The sequence below is a fragment of the Lingula anatina genome, chromosome 3 (genome assembly GCF_051362555.1).
Source record: "Lingula anatina isolate TDL-2025a chromosome 3, LinAna3.0, whole genome shotgun sequence".
NCBI lineage: Eukaryota > Metazoa > Brachiopoda > Lingulata > Lingulida > Lingulidae > Lingula > Lingula anatina.
The window spans coordinates 7,491,883-7,514,650 of NC_141769.1; the positions used below are offsets into that span (position 1 = coordinate 7,491,883).

Sequence of the window (22,768 nt, forward strand, 5' to 3'; positions counted from 1 at the left end):
TTGTACTGTTGGTTTTTATTTCTAAAAATTCTTTAAAAAACAGTTTATTTTATACATTGATTTTATATGATCAGTTTTGTATACAAACCTCCTCCTTTGGTTCTTCAAACCATATGTGATAATGTTCCACAGAAAATACACGATTGCAGGCAGAGCATCTTATGCAAGGACACTTCCACATGGAGTCCACCATACTTGGACTTAACTTTGCCCAGTTCTTACAACCTGGATCATAGATAAGACAACTGGTGCAAAGATTGGGACAATATAATCTGGCCACCTTCTTCAGTTGTTCTTCAATGAATTTCCGTGCTGCAACATACAAATCTTTAGAGGAGTGGGGCTTGTTTGAATCCTCCATCTCAAGACGGATGCTGTATGGTCTTTTCCACAAGGTGAGCACAAGCATGGCAGCAGGATCCAATTGCAGTCGCACACAGTTGGCATGTAGACAACCATTGTATAGTTCATATCTGTGTAGACAAGCAGCTACTAGCCTATGAAATAGACAGTTTGGGAAAAATTTCTGTTGGGACTCATAACATAAAGAAGTTTGAAGAACATCCCTATCTTGGCTGCAAATTGGTGTTTCCTCTTGGACCTTCTTGGCTTGACAGGGGACAAAATACTGGGCAGAACCAGACTTGCTGCACTTGGGATGTTTACTGATAATATCAAACTTCTCCATGACATGCAAAATTGCCATCTTGTTTTCATAAAGAGCAGGGTCACAACGGACCATGTTTCTCCAAACTGCATTGACCAATTTCTCATCCAAGATGGCTTCTTCATGGAGCTTATCCCAGAATTCATGTGTATTGTGAGAGCGATCCTCATACCTAGGTAAAGTTATGATGGAGCGAAAAGCATTCACAAGCCACTGTGGATCTAAAATTACAACGTCCTCAAGTCCTTTTTCATCAAAATAGATCACCTCTCCCAAAGCATGAAGAAACACTAGACATGCTTTGACTTCTGTCAGGTCTGTCATGGATATGGGTTCTTTCCCTGCTAACTGTAAGACATCATCCAGCTTCATAACCTTTTTCTTGCTTTGTTTGCGCAGTTGAGACTCTAATTCTAGCCACTTGCAAGGATGGTCTTCTCCCCAATAAGGCTGTTCTCTGGCAATGTCCATTATACACTCTTTGAGGGCATTCAGTTCAGGATCATTTTCATCAGTAGCGTTGACCACGAAGTATTTCTTGTTATAAACATGATGGTTGTGGCTGTGCTTCCCTTTCAAATGTTGCCGTACATTTTTGCAAAATGTTTCAACCTGGAAATAAGTATAAGATATCAAAATTTAGCTCAAAATATTTTCATAAAAAAGCACACTGCAGTTGGTTCTTCCTGCAGAAAAAAAGAATTGTACAATCAAAACTAATGTTTTACTTGGGTATAAATATGAATATAAATAACAATTTGATCATGTCCAGTTTCATATTTGGCAACCCCAGGGTTCTACATAAAACAGAGTACCCACGTCAATGACACAGTGTCCACAAGACAATATTACTACCATAGTCTAAGCATTTGTCAACATTTGCAGACAAGTCAATGATTTACTATTTACTTAATTCTGAAGTATGCCTAAGACAGGGAAAAAAAGAAAAGAAAAAGAAAACACACACACACAAATATAAATACAAGACTAGATAGCACCAAAATGTATACATCTACACACAACAAACTGCATTTATATAAGGTTCTAATATGATGAACATTAAAAATTTTCATTATATTTACACCATTACCTCAGCTTCTGTAAGCTCATCTTTATGGGTACCAACAATAATCACAGGTGGACATTCACTTTCGTCCACAGTTTGACCAGTGGTAAAGCTGTGGACAGAATCCAACCAGTAGTCGCTGTGTTCTGAGGAAGACAGAATTGTCCAGAATTAACAGAACTGGTACACAATACAGAAATTATGGAACTTCATATCTGAAGACCTTAAAATAAAAATTCATTAAATTTCAAATCAATTTACGTCATTAATGATTAGGGCCATGATTATATGTATGTTATCATGTAAGAAATTTCAAATAAATAACTTTTAATCATATATTTAATTCTTGAATTTAAACACTGACACAAAGGATTTTTCCAACATCATAAAAATCCATTAATAGACAAACATCAATCTTTACCCTTTACAGTCTGTGGCACTGTTTTGTCAAGCACTGGTCCCTCAGAGGACTGTTTGTAGGTAGATATCACTTCATCAAGTTCATTGCTGGCATCCAATACCATTAAATATATTGCTTTTTGGGACAGGAAAGTTTGGTGAGTAGTGTAATACACATGTTGGCCCCCAAAGTCCCAAATTGAAAGCTGAACTTTGCACTCATCTCTTTCCACACTACCTTGGCTTGCAAATAATCTCTTTACTGCTTCATGGATCTCCTTAGTATCTTCTGAAATGTCAATCTGATCAATGTCAAATTCAAGATCAGATTCAAGACTTGATGCCTGTTTTGACAAATTTTTATCTGGATTTTCACCTGACTCCATCTCTGCAGAGTGTGCCATCACACAGGTTTCTGACTCTTGAGGTAGTCTTGAAATATTAGACTCCAATTCAGGTGCCTGGTCATGTAAAATATACTCATCACTCAATACAGGAATGTCATCTTTTTCACTGCAAGTATCATCCTGAAGGCCTGTAAACAATTTTAATACACATTACATTCAATTTGGTGAAAATGAAAATATCCATTATATATTATAGATTATATAAATTATATAAATTTTTATATATGACTATTATAGATGACTAAAATGAAATGTAATGTCAATTTTTTAAAATATCTGCTATCCACATTAAATCTTCTACTAGAAGCTAATTCATTACTTGATAATGTATACACTTATTGATGTGTACTGTGAACAATCTTAAAAGCACACCTGTAAAATTCCTTTTATAATTTTAAGTCTTTTCACAAAAAAACTTACTTTCTATAATGGCTTCAGCTATAAGTGAATGCTTAAAGTCATCTTCTTCATCTGAAATATGTATGTAACATATATAATATAGCTTGTATATGTTTATATTTCATGCACCTATTTTAAGAAATTGCTAATAATTGATACACAATTGTTCACATTCCTACAATTGCAGCCCTATTTTTGGTTCGTGTGTGCGTGTGCGTGTGTGTGTGTTACCCTGTGAGTGTGTTTGCTTGGAGAGAGGATAAAATAAAACATGTCACCTTACATACCATTAGCATCCCAAGACAAACACCTGTTTATGGACACGGTTGATACATTAGGATCAACTTCGACGCCATTGGTTTCACGGTCATTTTTTGGATAATAACACTGTTTCAGTAGTGCTTTTCGAAGTCTCGTTTTTCCTGCTCCATAGTGTCCCAGCACCATGAGTCTTATACGACAGACTTTACTTTTACCTTCCTTCAGAGCTTTGTGATACAACTTAAGGAATTGTGGTCCTAAATTTTGAATTTCAAATGGAACATTTGGACCATTTCCTGTAAGATCAAACACAAATTCCTGTAAGGTCAAACACAAATTAATTAATTTTAATGCAGCACATATATATGAAAAGAATAATCTTTTAAACATGAAAAATGAAACTTGACAATGGGTATTGATCATTATTTTAGCAGAAATCTTTACCTCATGTATTCTATAACTGAAATTTGCATTATGATGAAAACAGAGAATTTGACAGATTTTTTATTCCCTTGAATTCAAATTATGTTAAGTATTTCAGTATCAATTTGCATTAACTACCCTATGCGCATGTCAAATTTGACTCTTTACCAAAACATGCCTCTTTCTTAACAGAATAATTGAGTGCAGCAGCATGTATACTGACAAATTTGTCATCTAGTGCAGATGGTAGCTTTTAATAGTTTTGTGAACACTTTACAAGAAAAAAACTGCATGGCTTCAAGAAAAAGAATTTAATCTGGCTGCTTTTACATCTAAAGCTGTATTTTAATCATCCTAAAAACCATTCTTGAAAGCTTGAGTAACATAGTTCTCCTTTCATACTGCTTGCATTGGTAGTGCAGTAAATAGGGTTTTTGTCAGTTTTGATGCAATGTTACATAATGTTTAACAGCATAATCACCACCAGCTTTTAACTAGAGGATCAGAGAGGCGAAACCGCCTCCGAATATTGTACCACCAGCTGGAGCAAGCGCATTCGTACAGACCCCCACATACACAAAATAAGGAACACAGCCACCAGTCTTGTGCTTGACAAGCTGTAAAAATGCAATCAACAAGAATTTTCAAAATATGCAAAAAATATATATATAACTAAAAATGGTACAATCAAAGTTAAGTTCATCGTAAGGTAGGTCAAAGGTCAATTCCAAGGTCACAGTAAATTGCCAGTATATGACTTCCTATTCAACTTCAATAGTAACTATGGGCCTATCTCTGCCAGTTTTGGAGATAAAAGGGAAGCAAAATTTGCAAAGTTCAGTTCATGGTGAAAAATAGGTCAAAGGTCAATTTTAAGGTCACATGTAGATTGCCAGTATATGACTTCCTATTCAAGTTCAATAGAAACTATGGACCTATCTCTGCCAGTTTTGGAGATAAAAGGGAAGCAAAATTTGCAAAGTTCAGTTCATGGTGAAAAGTAGGTCAAAGGTCAATTTTAAGGTCACATGTAGATTGCCAGTATATGACTTCCTGTTCAAGTTCAATAGAGACTATGGACCTATCTCTGCCAGTTTTGGACATAAAAGGGAAGCAAAATTTGCAAAGTTCAGTTCATGGTGAAAAGTAGGTCAAAGGTCAATTTTAAGGTCACATGTAGATTGCCAGTATATGACTTCCTGTTCAAGTTCAATAGAGACTATGGACCTATCTCTGCCAGTTTTGGACATAAAAGGGAAGCAAAATTTGCAAAGTTCAGTTCATGGTGAAAAATAGGTCAAAGGTCAATTTTAAGGTCACATTTAGATTGCCAGTATATGACTTCCTATTCAACTTCAATAGTAACTATGGACCTATCTCTGCCAGTTTTGGAGATAAAAGGGAAGCAAAATTTGCAAAGTTCAGTTCATGGTGAAAAGTAGGTCAAAGGTCAATTTTAAGGTCACTTTAAGATTGCCAGTATATGACTTCCTATTCAACTTCAATAGTAACTATGGACCTATCTCTGCCAGTTTTGGAGATATAAGGGACTAAATGGTATAATTTTGGAGTTACCATAATGTGCCATAAATTTCCTACAGAAAAAATTAATTAAAATAAAGAAAAGGTCATTTTGGTCAAAATTCTTGAAATGGGAGGTGCTCTGAAGTTCCAGATGTTCAAATTTGATGAAATAATGTCATTTTTGACCACAAGTTGTCTGCTTTGCCAAGCCTTATGTTTTATTTTTCCAGAGTTCAAAATTTATTATCCATTACCGTACTGCACATTTTGCTTTCACCACCAATATGTACTTTTTGATACAGCGTAACTTTAGAGATAAAAGGGAAGCAAAATTTGCAAAGTTCAGTTCATGGTGAAAAGTAGGTCAAAGGTCAATTTTAAGGTCACATGTAGATTGCCAGTATATGACTTCCTGTTCAAGTTCAATAGAGACTATGGACCTATCTCTGCCAGTTTTGGACATAAAAGGGAAGCAAAATTTGCAAAGTTCAGTTCATGGTGAAAAGTAGGTCAAAGGTCAATTTTAAGGTCACATGTAGATTGCCAGTATATGACTTCTTATTCAAGTTCAATAGAAACTATGGACCTATCTCTGCCAGTTTTGGAGATAAAAGGGAAGCAAAATTTGCAAAGTTCAGTTCTAGTGAAAAGTAGGTCAAAGGTCAATTTTAAGGTCACATGTAGATTGCAAGTATATGACTTCCTATTCAAGTTCAATAGAAACTATGGACCTATCTCTGCCAGTTTTGGAGATAAAAGGGAAGCAAAATTTGCAAAGTTCAGTTCATGGTGAAAAGTAGGTCAAAGGTCAATTTTAAGGTCACATGTAGATTGCCAGTATATGACTTCCTATTCAAGTTCAATAGAGACTATGGACCTATCTCTGCCAGTTTTGGAGATAAAAGGGAAGCAAAATTTGCAAAGTTCAGTTCATGGTGAAAAGTAGGTCAAAGGTCAATTTTAAGGTCACATGTAGATTGCCAGTATATGACTTCCTATTCAAGTTCAATAAAAACTATGGACCTATCTCTGCCAGTTTTCGAGATGAAAGGGAAGCAAAATTTGCAAAGTTCAGTTCATGGTGAAAAGTAGGTCAAAGGTCAATTTTAAGGTCACATGTAGATTGCCAGTATATGACTTCCTATTCAAGTTCAATAGAAACTATGGACCTATCTCTGCCAGTTTTGGAGATAAAAGGGAAGCAAAATTTGCAAAGTTCAGTTCATGGTGAAAAGTCGGTCAAAGGTCAATTTTAAGGTCACATGTAGATTGCCAGTATATGACTTCCTATTCAAGTTCAATAGAGACTATGGACCTATCTCTGCCAGTTTTGGAGATAAAAGGGAAGCAAAATTTGCAAAGTTCAGTTCATGGTGAAAAGTAGGTCAAAGGTCAATTTTAAGGTCACAGTAAATTGCCAGTATATGACTTCCTATTCAACTTCAATAAAAACTATGGACCTATCTCTGCCAGTTTTGGAGATGAAAGGGAAGCAAAATTTGCAAAGTTCAGTTCATGGTGAAAAGTAGGTCAAAGGTCAATTTTAAGGTCACATGTAGATTGCCAGTATATGACTTCCTATTCAAGTTCAATAGAAACTATGGACCTATCTCTGCCAGTTTTGGAGATATAAGGGACTAAATGGTATAATTTTGGAGTTACCATAATGTGCCATAAATTTCCTACAGAAAAAATTAATTAAAATAAAGAAAAGGTCATTTTGGTCAAAATTCTTGAAATGGGAGGTGTTCTGAAGTTCCAGATGTTCAAATTTGATGAAATAATGTCATTTTTGACCACAAGTTGTCTGCTTTGCCAAGCCTTATGTTTTATTTTTCCAGAGTTCAAAATTTATTATCCATTACCGTACTGCACATTTTGCTTTCACCACCAATATGTACTTTTTGATACAGCGTAACTTTAGAGATAAAAGGGAAGCAAAATTTGCAAAGTTCAGTTCATGGTGAAAAGTAGGTCAAAGGTCAATTTTAAGGTCACATGTAGATTGCCAGTATATGACTTCCTGTTCAAGTTCAATAGAGACTATGGACCTATCTCTGCCAGTTTTGGAGATAAAAGGGAAGCAAAATTTGCAAAGTTCAGTTCATGGTGAAAAGTAGGTCAAAGGTCAATTTTAAGGTCACATGTAGATTGCCAGTATATGACTTCCTATTCAAGTTCAATAGAAACTATGGACCTATCTCTGCCAGTTTTGGAGATAAAAGGGAAGCAAAATTTGCAAAGTTCAGTTCATGGTGAAAAGTAGGTCAAAGGTCAATTTTAAGGTCACATGTAGATTGCCAGTATATGACTTCCTATTCAAGTTCAATAGAAACTATGGACCTATCTCTGCCAGTTTTGGAGATAAAAGGGAAGCAAAATTTGCAAAGTTCAGTTCATGGTGAAAAGTAGGTCAAAGGTCAATTTTAAGGTCACATGTAGATTGCCAGTATATGACTTCCTATTCAAGTTCAATAGAGACTATGGACCTATCTCTGCCAGTTTTGGAGATAAAAGGGAAGCAAAATTTGCAAAGTTCAGTTCATGGTGAAAAGTAGGTCAAAGGTCAATTTTAAGGTCACATGTAGATTGCCAGTATATGACTTCCTATTCAAGTTCAATAGAAACTATGGACCTATCTCTGCCAGTTTTGGAGATGAAAGGGAAGCAAAATTTGCAAAGTTCAGTTCATGGTGAAAAGTAGGTCAAAGGTCAATTTTAAGGTCACATGTAGATTGCCAGTATATGACTTCCTATTCAAGTTCAATAGAAACTATGGACCTATCTCTGCCAGTTTTGGAGATAAAAGGGAAGCAAAATTTGCAAAGTTCAGTTCATGGTGAAAAGTAGGTCAAAGGTCAATTTTAAGGTCACATTTAGATTGCCAGTATATGACTTCCTATTCAACTTCAATAGTAACTATGGACCTATCTCTGCCAGTTTTGGAGATATAAGGGACTAAATGGTATAATTTTGGAGTTACCATTATGTGCCATAAATTTCCTACAGAAAAAATTAATTAAAATAAAGAAAAGGTCATTTTGGTCAAAATTCTTGAAATGGGAGGTGCTCTGAAGTTCCAGATGTTCAAATTTGATGAAATAATGTCATTTTTGACCACAAGTTTTCTGCTTTGCCAAGCCTTATGTTTTATTTTTCCGGGGTTCAAAATTTATTATCCATTACCGTACTGCACATTTTGCTTTCACCACCAATATGTACTTTTTGATACAGCGTTACTCGAAAACCGTATGGAATACAAAAAAACGGAGACCACACCCAGTGTTGGGCTTTACATGCTCTACAAAATGCAAAAAAGAATGAGTGTCTAGCATTAACGGTTCCCGAATTAGAGACAGTTTTCAGTTTCGATATCTTATGGCCGCTACTCCCGTGAAAATGCACCGATTGACCCCAAATTCACGGAGATGAAAGATGACCCGAAATGTAACACTTTCCATTAATATTGTTAGTTAAAGGGACAAAAAATAGGATTTAAAACGCCTTTTTAGTGCATGGATTGCTTCTTTTTTAACTTATCTGAGAACAATTGCTATGGGTAAAGCATAAAATGGCAGGTAAATGGCCTTAATCAATATCGAAAAAAAGAATCATATTCACCGTCCACTTTCGAACCCCGGGCGTCAGCCATCTTGACACAGTTTGAAATAACGCGGCTTCTCGACTCAGATACGAGATGTAAACAATGTAGACAGCATGTCGTTTCGAAGGTGAGCGTGGACGTGAAGGAGAAGAGGAATTGCTCACCGAATCTTTGCAGGTAAGCGAGTTATATTTACCAAAAGTACTTTTAAATGGGAAGATGGCAGTGGAAATCAAAATATCTGGCAGAGGAAGTTAAAAAGCGTAGATAACTGTTAATAATTAACGTTTCCTCGGGTCAGCCAAATCACTAGCACTGGGTACGTACTACTAGACTAGTAGTTATATTATGAAGCGAGATAGTGCACTTTACCCCTGAGGTGTATAGGTCTGTAAAGCAGGAGGAATACCCTTTTCTGCTCAATGTGGTCATCTACCAGTACTTACAGACTAACCTCACACCATATTCTCGCAGGGGAATCCCATGAGATATACGATGTGACTCGAGTACTAGTGGGGTTAGAGGGTGTTCGTTGTACATCACGTAACTACGTTAACTTATTTGTAAATTTGGGGGCGTCTCGATAGTCCGAAGGTTCATTGGTCCGAAGGTTCATTGGTCCGAAAAGGGGTAACATTTTCATCGATCTTTTAATCAAGGGTTCATTGGTCCGAAGGTTCTATAGTGAACATTCGGACCAATGAACCTTCGGACTATTGAACCTTCGGACTATCGCTACGGCCCCGTAAATTTAATAATATTGTCAATGAATATGATTATAAGGAATGATTTTTTTAGCCTTTCAGAGGAGGAATTGGGTGATACACCCCTTCAAGCACGAGTGAAGAGGTCAGGTATGTTAATAATTTTAGCAGTATAACATGGGCGGATCCAGGATTATTTGAAAGGAGGGGGGACGGGGGGGGGGGGGTCCGCGGATGCAAAGCCCCCCCCCCTAGTTGGCGTGGGGTTCTGGGCCTGCTTAAAACTTTGGTATTTTAGAGGGCGAACAGTGCCATTTGGTATGGTTTAGCACTATACTGTAGTAAATTAGCTAGTCAAAATTCTAATTCCAAGTGGGAAATATTAGTGTGATTTTTTTACATCAGTTCTTTGAAACCATGTGTGATTATGTTATTTCTTCTTGTGGCCTTTATGATTTAATGCAGCTACAGATATTGAAATTTAATTTTATTTTTTTTTTGCCATAATCAGACTTGCTTCTTTATTATAAGCTTGTTATCATGTAGTGATCATGCCCTCTAATTTGTTGATTTTTGTTAAAGAATAGTGCTGTTATGATAATATCAATACATTTTTTTCTTTATAACCATTTTATGTAATTTTACTATTACAGTGCCTCAAGTTATATCTGGAAAACTCATACCAGGACGCACTTCAATCTTACAATACTGCATCACTTTAATGTCGGTGTGACAAGTTGTGGAAAAGACTGCTACAAAAAATTTGCAGCGATGACCACGATCCACCACCTTTTACCAAAACCGAGTGAACAGTTTTATATTATAATGCCCATGTACATGTATTTAAAGTGACAAGACTGAGATCAGCGAGAGCCTCAAGGCCTTTATTTTCTGGGCATCGTCAACTCTTCAATAATTTTATAATTTTGTCAAATACATCCAAAGATTCAATTCTAATGCAATTCTTGAAAACTTTTTTAGAATATATTTCAATGTCGAACATGTTTTTCTAAGAACTAGCCCTTTAGTAAATTAACAACATGTACTATCCAACTGTTATTATTAATTAACATATTGTTATGTACAAAGCATAAGCTGCAGTATCAATGTAGCATTAACTGGGTAGAGATTATGAATGAAATAAAAGTTTAAATATTGAAACATCTTCTATTTATATTTGGCAAAAATAGAAGAATAAACAAAGTTTGCTACATAAGTTTGGAATTTGGCCAAATCATCTTTATTATTACCTGTCACATGTAATGAATAAGACATACACAGATTTTGGAAGCTAGAATGCATAATTATTTTCATACTTATTAATGCCATCTTCATAAATAAGCCTTCTACTCAAGCATTCACAAACTTTCACATTGTGCAGTACACATTATAGTATGATTACATTTTTGAGAGAGACTTATTACTAGCCAGGCTATCATGTTAAGAGTCTGATGTACATGCAGACCCATGAGGATTGCAGATCAACAAATTATCCCCCTCTCTGTCAGCGTATTGACTCATGTGAGCTGACACAAAAGTCTCCATGCAAAGGGATGTGTCATAAGAAAGGACCAACCCAACTTACACAAACATAAATTGTTTCATCGGTAAGATATTCACACATACTTTTCCAAGATGTGCAGGGAATAAATAGAAAGGTATAAATATTTCTTTACAAAATACAGGCATGGCTTCCCTGCATGAATTCTAAATATTGGCTGAGTGGAGAATTGAATACAGGCACAAGTGTTCACTCAAACCATTTTTGTAGGTCTTAAAAGAAATGACATGCAGTCATTTGCCAAATACAGAATTTTATGCTGTAACAAAGTCACAAAACTGCAACTGGTGATCTTACAAAATCTAACAACACACTGGTTTAAAATAAGTAGAAATCACAATATGCCACCAGTACCATATTCCATAATACATTTGATGTCATTTAGATTTAAGAAGTAAATGCTGGACCAAAATGGTTTATTCTCAATATCAGGCATATGACTTAGGTTTGGGAGGAAAGACCACCTTGACTTCCAATCTGTCTGCATTATAGCATAAATTCCAGTGCTAGATGGTTTGAAGTCAACAGATTATGCTTTTGTCACAGTGGCAAGATGAGTTCACTGAATATATCCTGTAAGCAGCACTCGAAAGTCAGGAAAAGTCTCTCACTATCCAACTCGTCCCCGCTTTGGACCCTCAAGAAAAGTCCCTCTTTTTTTGGTGGAGAGCCATGGAGTTCCTCTTCCATGTAAAAAACTCTTCTTCAGGACATCATACTGGCAGTTGCTCATAACCTTAAGGTCTAAAAAAGCAAATCAAAATAATAATAATAATAATTTATTAAGATTGCAACCCAGTGGGTTGAAGTTGTACATAGTGTTAAGAAAATTATAATGAAAATAAAGTGAATATTTGCTTGAATAAAACTGAGTTAAAAGACTGCTAATTGAACTTTAAAATTATTGTACTTAGGATAAAAGACAACATAATACTATTGGAAATTTAAAAGTGCATACGGAATAAAAGAGCATCAGAATCTGTCGATCTTAAATTGTGGCACTTTGTTACTATTGTTTGATCTTAAAAGACGATTGGATTGATCAATAAAGATGTGATTCAGTTTGTCAGAGGATTCAGTTATTTTGTAAAAGAAAGTTTTGCACAGATCTCTTCGTTTATCTAAAGTACACATATTTGCCAGGTTCAGGGTTTCATCATAGTGTAGGTCAGGGAAAATAATCTTCAAAGCACGAGTTTGGTCAGCCTCTTAGAGTTTGCATTGCTCTATAGTTAGTCCTGGATGCCACACAGGGCAGACATATTCTAGAATTGAGTGCACAATACTTTGGTAAAGCTTAGCTCGTTTCAGTTGACGGAGAAAATAGTCTTGCATTATGTTTACATTATGTGTCGCCAATTTGGAAAAAAAATTGATAAAAGAGAAATCATGCACCTATAATGCCTAATATATGAGGAGTGAATATCAGCTTATTAAAATTCTGCTTACTCTAAAGACATGTTTTAGTCCCATGTTGGATCATCAGGATCCTTTAATTCCCTCTTCTTCAGCATCATCCTCCTCCTCCATCTGCACTTCTTCCAGTTCAGGCATCCCATAGGAAAAAGTTACCTTGATACTGCAACCAAAAAAAAAGCAACAGTACATAAAATAAGATAATCAAGTTTGAGAAAAATCATGTAAAAACATAACTGAAATAAGTATAAATGCCATTTTTCTCAATATAATCACCTTAAAATATCTAGACTGTCATCTTCAACTGCACTAGTATTAACTACAACTTAATTTTGAAGTTTCTTGATCATTTCATATTGGTTTAATCTCCGAAATACTGGTTGGACTCTAAAGTTAAAATTGTATGATCTAAATTATTACTCTGGACTATTTAATACATTAGAGAGATGTACCAAACATAAACATGCAATATCCCCTTTCTGATTTATTTATTTTTAATGTAAAAAGGAGACAAATTGTCTTTAAAATACTACTCAAAGATATTTTCAATTATAGTTAACATGCCATTTAACACTGAGTTAAACTTAGATACAATAACAGCTTCTGCACATTCATTTTGGGATTTAGATGCCTAAAGAAATAGCATCTTGGTCATATGTCTTAATTACTGTGGTATGCCTAGATGTTAGAGGCACAAGAAATGTGCCCTCGGTAAGTCAAAAATTCGCCCGGTCATTGTAATGTACATGTAATGAGACTAGTATCTCCCACCATGTCCGTTTCTATTTAAACTTTCTTTGCTCTATAAACTAACCCAAACCCTGTCAGAGTCGACATATGAGCAACACTTGCAATTTCTGTCATCGATACCACTCATATTAGTTACAATTTCATGGCATATTTTGACAGACGAGCCTGACAATCGTTAAGAAATACAACGAACACACGTAAATAAACATAAATCTCTGTGCTTAATAAATATTTTCACTGGTGTCTTATCTCAAACATTATTGTAAATGGTACTCACAAATCCAGTAAATACTTCGCGGCCAGGCCAGGCGATTCTTCGTATCCGCATGGCCACCCAAGCAGGTTTTCATCTGCCTTCTTCCTCGCCGGTGTTTATTGTTTGCCTGTCGTTCATTTGCTGATACACTGTTTTACGCATGTTTTTTCTGGTGCTGATTTTTGTAAAGGCTGTTTCTTTTTTCTTTTTGTTATCTGTCTTCGCTTCTTCGAAGGACTCCCAGCATAATTGAGCCTCCTGTGCCATGTTGGCTTTTCCCGGCAGCTTGAACTGGTTGTAACTAGGTCGCAATACGAGAATCTCGCGATATCCGGAAGGCTAGAGAGCTCAATAATGAAAATGGAGGTGGTTGTTGGTAAACCTCCGCTTAAGCGGAGGTTTTCTTTTTATTGTATTTTCCAAAAATGTTACAGAGCGATGGCGAGTGCCGGGAATGATAGATTAAAGGTTGGTAAATCACGGAAAAGTAGTGTTAACCTCGGGATAAATCGGGATAAATCAATTTTGGCGCGAAAATCCTCTTTTGTGTCCTTTTAAGTCTGTGTGGTGTCTGAATAAGAGCGCAAATCATTTTTTTTCGGCAAAAATTTTGTTTTTTTGAAAATTTTGGCCTGTTTGACCTTGAAATAAAGGTCAAAGGTCAAATCCAAGGGCATATTTGAAATCTACACATATGACTTTTGGAAAGCTGTCTGTAGAAATTTTTCCCATAATTCCTTCCGTAGGGGAGATAATTAGCATTTAATTTTGCCATTTTTGGACAAGGGTGCATTGCAATGAATGCCACACCTAGACCCCAATACCGACAAAGCCCAAATTTTACGTGGAACGAGTTGAGATTATAGGTGACCTAAATCCAAGAGATGGGTATGGGGGCCATTACCGTCTAGGAGGAGAAGCGGTAACGGTAACATGGCGGCGGAGCCGGCGGAACGGACCGGACGGGACTAAAACCATGTGTACCGCCAGCGCTAACGCTGGTGGTACAATTATGAACTGCTTCTTTGCTAAACAAAGCCACTCATTAAATTTACAGTAAAACAAAAATACCGTTTGGCAGTTATGGGGCAAACACCATGTGCTGAACAGCAACAGCAATGACATGGACAGAGAAAGACTGGTCAGAATATGTACAGGAACTCCAAAAGCATGGGCTTTTTCTGCCCATTATGACAAGAATGGTGTGCTAAAAATGTGGGCTAAATTGTATATTAGTCAATTCTACCAACTAGTCAAAATTTATAGAAATTTCAAGTTCCAATACTGAATCAGAAATAAAAATTGTCTTAATTTCTATTACCATTCAAATACTAAAGTAGATCGATCTAATCTCTGGGAATGGAGTCTAAGGGTGCATTCCCAGAGATTTAGATCAATCCAGAGATTTAGATTTAGAACGACCTTACTCCCTGGGGGTTCACGCTAAATTGCAGTCAACCGAGCGCACACCATAGTTAATTACCCCCTTACAGCTTATAGTAGGCGGGACAGATGCTTAAGCCCCCTAAGCTGACAGTAATCTAGTGAGACTCCCCACAGGGATAGATCGATCTAAAATCTTTGGGAATGGGGTGTAAGAGAAGCGGTAACTGTGACATAGCTGCGGAGCTGGCGGATACGTAGGACAAGATGAGTCGGGCTAAAACCATGTGTACTGCCAGTGCCTACACTGGTGGTACAATTAATTAAGTAAAAGAAATAAGCACTCTTTTACCTTGGGAAGTACTGAGGGGTGGACTATGCTCTGGATGACTGCAGGCCGCAGAGACCCCTGGTAGTTTCTGATCTTTAGTACTTTGCTTGATAAAAGCAGATGGAATATGCTGTTGTTGTTGTTGCTGCAGGCACTGACCTCCAAACATCATTTGCATTTGCTGCTGCTGTTGCTGCTGCTGCTGCTGTTGTTGTTGTTGCTGCCACTGGGCAAGCTGCATTAAGACAGCAGCCTTAAGTTGAGGGTTTGATTTCAGTATGGCCAGCACCTGCTGCTGCTGTTGCGGCGACGTCGGCAACTTCACCGTCTCTAAAAGTTTCTGCAAAGCAGATCTCTGTGGGTTTTGTGTGAGCCCTGCTTGCCCCTGCATGTTGGGGTTTTGAGGATGCATCATTCCTCCTTGAGCTCCCTGCTGCATGGGGCCTGGTTGTGGCTGTCGCGCCCCTGGATTCACATTGTACATCGACCAGCGATTTATTGAAGGCAATCCCTGCTGCTGCTGTTGCTGCTGTCCTGGCTGTGGCTGTTGAGGGGGAGGGCCACTTGGTTTGCCTCCCCCTGATCCATTGTAAGTGGTTTGAGGTATAAGGACTCGGGCGGGATGAATACTTTGAGTCTGACTTACGGGCTGCTTTGTGGATGTCATCATCTGAGCTTGTTGCTGTCTTTGATGAAGTCGTTGTTGTTGTAGTATTATGTATTTGATATGGTCTTCCCCTGATCCATTGTAAGTGGTTTGAGGTATAGGGGCTGGGGCGGGCTGAATACTTGGAGTCTGACTTATGGACTGCTGCATTGTGGATAGTGCAATGTTCATTAAGGCCTTTCTTCTTCTCATCATCTGAGCTTGTTGTAGTCTTTGCTGAAGTTTTTGTACTTTTAGTTTTTGTTTGATATCCAAACAGAATGGCACAGGGCACTTTGTTTCCTCGCAATGATGGGCATGACAACAACAGAGTGCACTAAGCTGTTTACAAATAGGACAGCCCCCATCAGTCTTTCTTTTGCAGCCTTTTGTGTGTGCCACCACACGCTTCATTTTCTGCCAGCTAGGGAGGCGACAGTTTGCATCTTTGCACTGACAAGCATGCACCAGTGACTCCTGGGGATTCTGCTGCTTTCCTGAATCACCTGGACTGTCATCCAGATCCAAGCCCAACTTGTCCATCTTGTGTTCGTGACCATCTTTTTCATAGCAGTGTATACACAAGCCATAGTCCTGAAGACAGAATAAAAAAAACCCATGAGTCATGGAAATAATTAATTATTACACAATGCAGGCAATTGTTCTTTGTTTACGGATTAAAACTAAAGGATCAGAGTTGCAATACCGCTGCCAGGTATTGTACCACCAGCAACATTAAGTGTAATGCCCATTCCAACTTCAGCAGTGAAGGCAACCTGTGCTCTGTGGACACTGTTCTGTGGTCTCTTTGCTTCACTGCACAGAGGAAAGAGACTGTAATGCCCAGACCTGCTTTTGCAGTAAGACGTCCTGTGTACCATAAACACTGACCTGTGGCTGTCCCTGTTTCAGTGCAAGATGGAGAGAGACTGGAGGGTTAGCTGTTTGTGGTAGCTGCTTATCGCAAATCACCCCTCCATTCTTCCACTCCTGTTTCCCTCCAAAAACATGATTCTGGTTTCTGGGCATTTGTATAATTTTTCTGTAGTTTCTGGTTAACAGAAATATTTATCATAATCACTTTACATGTGTCAGAGGCTTTTCTTTTCACTTTTTGAAGTGTGATAACTAGTTTTTATTTGCCAGAATAGATTTTTTAAAAACAGAATACTGGAGTATCAGAGAGGCAATACCAAGTATTGTGCCAGGAGCTGGAGTAAACGCATTCATATGAGAATAAGGGACACCACCCCCAGTGCTGTGCTTGACAAGCTCTACGAATACAATAATAAAAAGTTCTCAAAAGTTCTCAAATGTTTTTGTTGAAAACTACAATGTATAACAAAATCACGAGGAAAAGTAAAAGGTCAAATCCAAGGTTGCAGTATCATTGTGAATATAGGACTTCCCATCCAAGCTCTTACTTAGTCTACCGCATGGCAGGTGATCTCTCCCTTAAACCTAGTATATTTGATCATGAAAACAATCAGGGGTAATCTCAGTGGAGAGAGATGATAACACACATTTTTCCTAATACACAGCTGCTTCTTCTAAGGCTGTGTCCTGTACACACCGACCTATGCCCAGCTCAGCCTTCACAGTTAGGACTACCTGTGCGCCAAAGACACTGATCTGCTGTCATTTTGGTCTCCCAACAAGGCGGAGAGACAGTAATGCCCAGGTGGCTTCTACAGTGAAAGCTACCCATTCACCATAAACAATAATGGCCTTCTAGGTCTCAGCGCAAGGTGAAGAGATACTTAAACATGTTACACTTCCACGACTCTAATTTCTAGATGCCAGATTAATTTTTTGAAAAATGACACTACTTTCTATATGCCAGTATTGTTTTTAAATACATCACTAGTTTTTGGTTGTCAGGCTTATTGTTGAAAAATGAACCTGGAAACTAGACACTAATTTCAGTGCCCCTCCTATCTCACACCGAAAAGTCAGGTAAAATATGCTTTAGCAAGAGTGCAGCATTTTCCTATAATGAAACCCCCCATAATGGTGATGATGATGCTGTTTTGCGTCCAAAGCCAACTATAGCGATCACTATCTCTCACCTTGGGTGGCACACATAGTGTTTAAGTTAAAGTAAATTTATTTCTTGGGTTGCTAACTCACCTTTTGTACAATATGGTAACTGACACAGTGATCATCGGGAAAAAGTGAGGCCTAGCAACAAACATACAATTACTGGCCCAAAATGACAAAATTTCATTATATTTTATTATATTTGTCATATTTATTGAATGGGTGTATCTCTGTCAGTTTTGGAGATATAAGGGTAAAAAAATTGATTTCCTATTCAAGTTAAGTAATAACTACGGGTGTCTCTCTGCCAGTTTCAGAGATATAAGGGCAAGAAAATTTGCAAAGTTCAGTTCATGGTGAAAAGTAATTCAAGGTCAAATTCATTGCAAGGTCACAGTAAGATACCCAATATATGAATTCCTGTTCAAGTTCAATAGTAACATGGGTGTATTTCTGCCACTTTGGGAGATATGAGGGTTGGAAAATTTATAAAGTACAGTTCATGTTAAAAATAGGTCAAATTCAAGGCCACCAGAAGATTGCCAATATACAACTTTCTATTTATGTTCAATATGGACATACCTCTGCTAATTTTCCAGTATTTCAAATTTTATTTTCACCTATGAGCATTGTGACGTTGTACCATTTGAAACAGTGTAACTCCTAAACTGTATGGAAAAAAAAAACAGACACCATTTCCAGTATTGCACTTGACAAGCTCTACAAAATGCAACAAAACAAGTGGTCTCAACCATTTACAGTTCTAGAATTATAGAGTTTTCAGTTTTGACTTCTAATGGCTGTTTCTACTATAAAAATGCATCAACTGACAAGTTACATAAATCAGGTAAAGATACTGTACTTCAAACCATAGCCATTTAAATGTGTTATTTCACGATAAAATCAGAAACAAAATGGTATTTTTACTATCATAAATAGTTAACAGAATTCATAACCTCTGTCATACTAAATCGACCCCCTTCTTAGTAGCATCCTTGTTTCATGCTTGCAATAAACAAAATAAATATGTATTTTAACAAAAAAAAAGTTTTCAATTTGACTAATAAAACTATCATAAATGAACCTTCTGAAAAAGAAACAAAATTTTATCCTCAATGCTGATTTTCAAGAGTAAATATATAAATGAATATCAGACTTGTTCACCTAACTTTTTCTTTTATTTCTTTGGTTTATGTTTAGCATTATTCACACAAGAAGGGCACTTACATCACAAATGCTGCAGTGGTATCTGGTTTCCACCTGTGCCTTGCAGTTGTTGCAAGTGTACACAAAGTTATCCCTGCCTGTGTTATGGAGATTCTGTAAGGTTAAACAAAAATACTGCAATAATAGGTTGAAGAACAGATGTGTCAGATGGCAATTGTAATTATGATATGGACAGACACAGTTATCAGATTATACACAGAGAGACAAACAGTGAATTTATACGTATAACAAGGCAGCAAAGCTACCGACAAAAATCAGAAATACAACACCCAGAATAATAAAATGCAGATATTCATTGTTTTATTATATTTTTTTTCAAACTCTGCTGACCTCAAAATGGCAAAAATAGGAAAAGCATTTTGTCAATTTTGATGCCAAATTACATATTATTATACCTCATACAATTCCGGCCGTTTATTGATCAGTTGCCATCGACTGTTTTGAATAGTTTCCTCTTTTTTTTTATTATATACAGACACTGTTAGTTGTGTTGTCACTGTTGCTGGCCAACACATGACCTTCGAACCGTAACGGCCAAACTGTACTTCTGTCTTACTTTAAATTTACTGAGTGACTTTGTTTGGTAAAGAGCCAGGTTGCTTTTGGGAAAAAAATAAATTGAAAAAAATATATATATATACTTGTTGAGACATGGAATCATCTTGTTGGAACTCTGATGTTATTTCTTCTGGTTGACCAGCCATGCTTCTCCAGTCTGTATATCACAATCAACTCACTAGAATATATATCCTGCAGATTTCAAGCTTTACCTGGACAGAAAGAGAAGAAAGGAAACATACTGATTACATGTCGACAGTCTTCTCTGTGTGATTCCAGTTTATGCACTTAAACCCCCTTTACACTGGGCGGCTTCCTTTCTGCGTCCATGAAACTGGCATCACTATGGTCGTAAAAAGGGGCACGAGCATCACTTTGGTTGCAAAATGCATGCTCAATGATTGGCCAGCTGTCAGCATGTAAATTATTATTATTGTTTTTACTCCTAAACAAGGCCGCACCACGGGACGCAGAAAGCATGCCATACAGTGTAAAGGGGCCTTTACATTAAGTAAACGTATGCATGAACGTATGTTCATGTATGGGTATATGTGTGATAATACACTGTAACCAGAGTGATGCATGCCAGAACATCCTGAGCTTCAGAGAGAGGTGCTCAAGGCACATATTGCGAGAGGGTGACAGTGTATTATTTGACATAAATACCATAAAAAATAATGTCATAGTGACCCGATATCACGCTTAGACCGCATTTCCAGAGAGAGATTAGATTGATCTACTTTAGATCGACCTAACTCCCTGGGGGTTTACGCTAAATAGCTGTCAGCCGAGCGGATACGAAAGTTAATTACCACCTTACAGCTTGTAGTAGGCGGGACAGACATTTAAGCCAGATTATCTGACAGTCATCTAGTGAGACTCCTCGCTGGGATAGATCGATCTATAAGCTCTGGAAATACAGCCTTAGAGATATTATACGGAATAAACTTGTCCTGTTTGCTGGTCACTTCCCACCAAATTCTTATGTAATGTCTGACCAATTTGGTTATATTTTGTTAAATGCTTGATGTATAAGGTCAACTCATTGAACAGTATTCAATCCACTGTTGACATTGTCTATTTTGCCATGCGACTCTGCTGGGCCACACCTAGCTGGGACTGTATATATGTATAACAAGGCAGCAAAGTCACAGACAGAAATGATAATGCTTAAAATAATATAACACAGATATCATTGATTTATTATATCGTCTTTCAAACTCCCAAGGTCCCAAGGCAAAACTTCCCCTTTTAGTGACATTTCTGTTAATGTCGGACCAGAATGTAGTCATGTTTACAATTTTTTTTCAAATCCAAAGGAGAAATAAATTTATTTTTTAGTAAAATTTCTAATGACAAAGCAGTTTGGAATATAGTCAGTTTTTTCCTTTAATATAAAATATTTTTATATGTGTATTTTGCTTAGTTTTTTGTGTGTAAGTGATATGACTAATTTATTTCATCATTCTGCTTAGTTGTTAATCAGCATTATGTTAATTTGTTTTCACCATTTCTATTCATCTTTTTGTTGTTTCTTTTACATACATACATACATACATACATGTGTGCGCGCGTGTGTATGTGAATTTTCTAATTTTCTAGTATCTGACAGAAAGCATATAATGCTTCTATTATGCTTCTAGGTAACCCACACAACCTGCATTAAAAGGTTTGAGAATTGCAAATATTATTTTGTATGCACATGTGTGGCTTAAATATGGAATAATTCCCTTTCTTAAACCATAACCAATTTATTTTTGCACCCAAGTATTAAAAAATACAGCTGCCTGTTAAAACTTAGTTTAATAAAATGACAAATAATAATTTAAGAAAGTGAAAAGTTTGTTCTTATTTCTAGGAGTATGAGAAATATTAAATTTATCTACTAGTAGGTATAATATGCTTGACTCGGTCCACTCTTATCTCCCATTACGAAAAAGAAGCCATTCACCACTTTACAGATACTTACAAAATCGCTGCGCGCATGCGTGAGAATTGCATTGTGGGAAAAAATAGAGCAAAACAAAAACAGCGAGTATCCGAATAATGGGGAATAACCTCGACGATCGCACACTCTGGTCCATGATTGTAAAATTAGCGGGAAATTACCTTTCTCGATACCTTCTATCATTTCTGCAACTTGAAACACAGCAGGTAGTCATTATTTTGTGTTCAAGAGCCTTCGCGCCATGAGTTCACGCTCTTTCCCCTCCCCACAATGCAGTTCGAGTTTCCTGTCGATGTACAACTGTAAAGTGATGAATGCTATTGGACAATGCGACCTCTGCGGTTACGTCATTTCCTGAATTGGATTGTGGAGAGGACCAAGTCAAGCGTCAAAGCAGGAATTTGGATTTACGGTTTGATTGTGCGTATGCCATGCACGGGTTTTACAAACAAGCGACGGGATGATGTAGCCTGCAGTATTTGCGGTAAACATGCCAAGTTTTAGGCCGCTCCGATGCCCGGCAGTATTTTATTTCGATTATTATGTTTAAAATTGTGGAATCTTGTTTCACAAGCTTACTCTATTTTATTGTCTCTATGGAGGTATATGGGGACTTTACAACATTCGATTTGAGGGCTTTAACCACTTGTTATAGTTTATTTTTGCATTGTATTGGATTAATGTGGCAGTCCAAGGTTGTCCTAGGTGGTTTTCAAGTTTATGCACCCGATTTTTATATCATTTAGCGATTTTACGACAATCGTTTACTATCCAATCAAGGTGACAGCCGAGCGTGTTCCTTATTATCAGTAGAACGTTAAGTAAATATAACAAAGTAATAGTAGAAGTGTGGCGTCGGTTAGAAAGTCTACAACTGTACAAAGGGCAATGCACCATATAATGGTAAACGCGATCTACGGAAAGGGGTTTTCCCAGATTCCCTTTCCAAATATTTTTCATAAAAACCATAGAAAATTATACCGTTTTTAAATAAAAAAAATATTTAAGTGAACACGCACATACTTGTAAAATGCGCTATGGTTGCCAATTCTGCAATTTTTTGTTTGCTGCACAGGCAAAGACTGCTTTAGAAACACTCCAAAAACAGCTCTCAACGCGCACGAAGAAACTCTTCAGTGGATGGAGGGAATAGGGATTTAATTCATTCCCACAATGCAACAGAATACCATTCGTTACT

At 37.0% G+C, this 22,768-nt stretch overlaps 1 protein-coding gene and 2 long non-coding RNA genes across 3 annotated transcripts in view; 1 reads left to right on the forward strand and 2 right to left on the reverse strand.

Moving 5' to 3' along the window:
* LOC106170327 (uncharacterized) overlaps positions 1-22,718 on the reverse strand; it is a 28,340-nt gene extending 5,622 nt beyond the window's left edge. The window contains exons 1-9 of the mRNA XM_087008681.1: positions 22,594-22,718; positions 19,706-19,834; positions 19,065-19,157; positions 15,173-16,391; positions 3,226-3,495; positions 2,960-3,010; positions 2,155-2,667; positions 1,758-1,879; positions 89-1,279 (exon numbers count right to left, since the gene is read on the reverse strand). Coding sequence (XP_086864807.1) covers positions 89-1,279; positions 1,758-1,879; positions 2,155-2,667; positions 2,960-3,010; positions 3,226-3,495; positions 15,173-16,391; positions 19,065-19,157; positions 19,706-19,768 — 3,522 coding nt within the window. The 5' untranslated portion in view covers positions 19,769-19,834; positions 22,594-22,718. The remainder of the gene's footprint in view (positions 1-88; positions 1,280-1,757; positions 1,880-2,154; positions 2,668-2,959; positions 3,011-3,225; positions 3,496-15,172; positions 16,392-19,064; positions 19,158-19,705; positions 19,835-22,593) is intronic.
* On the forward strand, positions 8,613-10,615 carry LOC147762854 (uncharacterized). Its single transcript, XR_015333561.1, has 3 exons — positions 8,613-8,927; positions 9,549-9,604; positions 10,108-10,615. It is a non-coding gene; the product is annotated as an uncharacterized LOC147762854 (long non-coding RNA).
* On the reverse strand, positions 11,202-13,996 carry LOC106158932 (uncharacterized). The gene is made up of 3 exons (XR_001237972.3): positions 13,459-13,996; positions 12,465-12,594; positions 11,202-11,759 (listed from the first exon to the last, which is right to left on the reverse strand). It is a non-coding gene; the product is annotated as an uncharacterized LOC106158932 (long non-coding RNA).
* Positions 22,719-22,768: the final 50 nt, after the last annotated feature.